Source organism: Lipotes vexillifer, unplaced genomic scaffold, assembly GCF_000442215.2.
Source record: "Lipotes vexillifer unplaced genomic scaffold, Lipotes_vexillifer_v1.1 scaffold640, whole genome shotgun sequence".
Taxonomy (NCBI): domain Eukaryota; kingdom Metazoa; phylum Chordata; class Mammalia; order Artiodactyla; family Lipotidae; genus Lipotes; species Lipotes vexillifer.
This window is the reverse complement of record NW_006773138.1, coordinates 1512827-1516342: the sequence shown is the minus strand read 5'-3', so window position 1 is coordinate 1516342 and position 3516 is coordinate 1512827. Positions and strand designations below refer to the sequence as shown.

Sequence of the window (3516 nt, the reverse complement as noted above, 5' to 3'; positions counted from 1 at the left end):
AGTGGCTACCTTTGGAATGGGGGGATTATAACAAGGAGGGAAAGAGGAGAAACATTTTGAGATGGATAACATTGAAGGAATTCATGCTGATAACTTTTTTAGCAACATTTATTTTTTTGGCCACACCGCATTGCTTGTGGGATCTTAGTTCCCCGACCAGGGATTGAACCCCAGGCCCTTGGCAGTGAGAGCACGGAGTCCTAACCACTCGACCACCAGGGAATTCCCATTAGCAACACTTATTATATGCATGCCTACCACATGTTAGGCACTACATGTTTTATTTCATTTAATTTTTTTGTTTTTATTAAATAGAGATAGATATGCAAAAGAATATCTTAGATGTATAAGATATAAAAATAACCATACAGTGAACACCCATTGGCTCCTCAACTAGGTTAAGAAATGTTAATAGGAAAAAAAAGAAATATTAATAGAATAACGGAAAGAAGCCAGGTTTAGAGATTCATCCATATTACTTTGTGTATCAATAATTTCCTTTTGCAGAGTTGTGTTCCAATACACAATTTTCACAATTTTCACAATTTTCACCCATTTGCCTTGGATGAAACCAGGCAGTTATCCGTGCCTTGTTCATGTTCTTGGGAGGAAAGCATTTGGTCTTTTCACTATTAAATATGGTATTAGATGCAGGTTTTTCATAGATGCCCTTTATCATTGAGAAAGTCCAAGTTTTCTGAGAGATTTGATCATAAATGAGTATTGAATTTTATCAAATTCAACTGTCGCTAGAGGTTAGAGGTGAGAAGAGGGCATGACTACAAAGGGAGTTTTTGGGGGGTGATGGAAGTGTTCCATATCTTAATTATGGTGGTGGTTACATGGATCTAAACATAGATTACAATTCATAGAAGTGTATATTTACAAAAATGTCCATTTTACTGTGTTAAATAATTTTTTTTTTAATGTAGCAGATCAAATGTGATGATAAACAGAAGTTGTCCCTCTACTCTTGTTGGGACATGGCTGGGGACTTTGCAAACTGGAGCACATACCCTGACTAAAGCCACTAGTCTACTCCAGCTAATTTTTGCCACAATGGGATGGAAACCCAGCATTGCTGGATCTTCTGATTTTTCAAGAGAAACCAGAAATTCAAATTTTTACATAAAATCTGTTTTCTTAATCACTGTTAAATAATTTTGAAATCTTTTAAAATGCTATATTGACTAGCGTAAGTCTGAAAAATAGACATACTAATATGTTCTCTCCAATATCAGATGTTATAAATGTAGTAGATAATCCCAGAACTCACCATTTTATATTAAAATTACTTCTTTTTAAATTCCCCTACAAGATTCTGATCCTTTGGGTCAGGTTTCATGTTTTATTCATCTCTTTGCCCCAGGCAGGTAGCACAGAGCCTGGCACTGAACTAGTATCAACAAATATTTGTTAATTGAACACAGGAGTTAGGCCAGCACCTATATTTTGATTGTAAGGTGGGTGTGGCGGGTAACTGGACTTTCCTTTTCTTTCTCACTGGTAGTAAAGGCCTTTGAGTTGTTTTGAGACTAGTTCAAATTTGCTTAGGGAAAAAGCAAAACTCTGGCCTGCCAGTAGGTTACTGTTAAGGCCAGGGACGCAGCCTTTATTCTCAGTGTCTCCTTTGTTTCTAGAATAAAGTGGCAGTCTTTTCACAAGTGATGAATGGCAAGGGATGATTTTCTGACACTTATGTTTGGGCAGCCAGGATTTTATGTGATCCTCTTATAGCAGTGATGGCACAAAGTATTTATCCCACTGCATTCCAGTCATTTGTCTTTGTAGAAAATCTTAATGATGAATAGATTTAAAGGACTTTATGCTACCTAGTTCATGAACAAAATTCTCCTCATCAAGACTCAAGTGTGTTTATTGAGTCTGTGCCTTGGCAGTTTCTCCACATAAATTATTCCATTGACCTTCCCAGAGACTTCTTAAAATATTTAACTGCAATCTTTCATTTTTGTCTTAGGCCATTCATCATTATGTGACTCTCTTTGGCTACTTGAACAATTCCTTCTGCTGTCTGTGTCATTGTAACTGAACTTTCCACACTGCTCTTCTTTTCTTTTGGAGTACATTCTTCAATTTCTTCTCTAAAGTTTTGCTTTAGGCTCTGTTTTATTTTTTATTCCTACATTAGGCTTTTCTCCATTGGGCTTTTCAGAGACCTGGAAAGCATTTTAGTAGAGTGCCTGAATTCAGAGGAGTTGGACGATAAAGGAAACTTCAAGTAATTACTTTTCATCTTAATGTTCCTCCCTCTCACCCTGCCTCATCCCCAGAATAGAACTAGGGCCTTATTTTTCTCAAATAGCTAGCAATAAGGATGCAACAGGTGCTATGTCATTCTTTTATTTTTCAGACCATGAGTCATTATTATGCATACTTGTACACTAAGTGTATACTTACACTGATTAGTCTACAGAAAAATGAATAAGACAGTTCATGCCTTCAAGGAATTCACAATCTGATCAGGATAACAAATAAACTGGAAGTACAAATACCTCCTTTAAGCCTCTGCTTTTTTTTTTAATCTTCAGATTAGGATAATATACTTTCCTGACAGTTATATCATCACATCAGCTTCTCTGTGTGAGGAACATAGCACACTTTCTGGCCTATTGTGAAGTGTTCAATAAATAGTGGTTATATTAATGGATAGATACAAAGTAAGTAGAAACATGAGAAACAGAGTGGCCATAACATCTCTACCTGGACACAAAGAAGTTTTCACAGAGGAAGTAATGCTGGAGGAAATTTGCACATGAAAGCATAAGGGAATGAAATATAAGGTACATTTAGAAAACTCTAAGTAATTGGTATATCCAGGAGAGAGAGATGGAGGAGAGGAACACAGTGAGAGATGAGGCTTCTGAGGTAGGCAGGAATTTGAACTAGATCCTGTAAGGAACGGGGCCATTAATTTATATTAGAGAGTCTTAAAATTAATCAATGCTATAAAAAAAAAGACTTCTGATACATTACATGTCCCTTTCAGGTCTCACTTGCCCTGGAGCCTTTGTCAGAAACTTATGACAGCTACAGTCCTCTTCCTACCACTGACACGACAGAAAATGTGCTTTTATCTGAACAAGGATTCAGAGAATATACTGAAGCAGGCAATACTCAGTTTCTGGTTCCATCAAGGCCTCAGAGGATCCCTACCACCAAAATTGATGGAAAAGAGTTAGCAGCCAACAGCAGTAGGTCAACCACTCCAAGGTAATTACCACACCTAATACCAGTCAGACTGTCTGCTAACTCCCAGTGTACTCATAATTTCGGTCTTTCATTTGTGGTTGTGTAGAAGGTTAAAGGTAGTCATTCATTCAGCAAATAAGTATTAAGTACTCACTATGTTTCTGGTCCAGTACCAGGTGCTAGGCATAGAAATTGATAAGACACAATTCCTATTTTTGAACATTGCTCACAGTCTAGTGAGGAGGCCAATATACAGATAAATAAGTATGTCTAAGTCACACAGAGATGCCATGATAGGTGTACGTA

The 3516-nt window shown here is 37.1% G+C and overlaps 1 protein-coding gene across 1 annotated transcript in view; it reads left to right on the top strand.

The window, feature by feature from the left end:
* Positions 1–3516, top strand: part of C2CD3 (C2 domain containing 3 centriole elongation regulator) — a 135478-nt gene that overhangs the window by 9004 nt on the left and 122958 nt on the right. The window contains exon 4 of the mRNA XM_007448088.1: positions 3008–3231. Within this exon, the coding sequence (XP_007448150.1) occupies positions 3008–3231 (224 nt within the window). The remainder of the gene's footprint in view (positions 1–3007; positions 3232–3516) is intronic.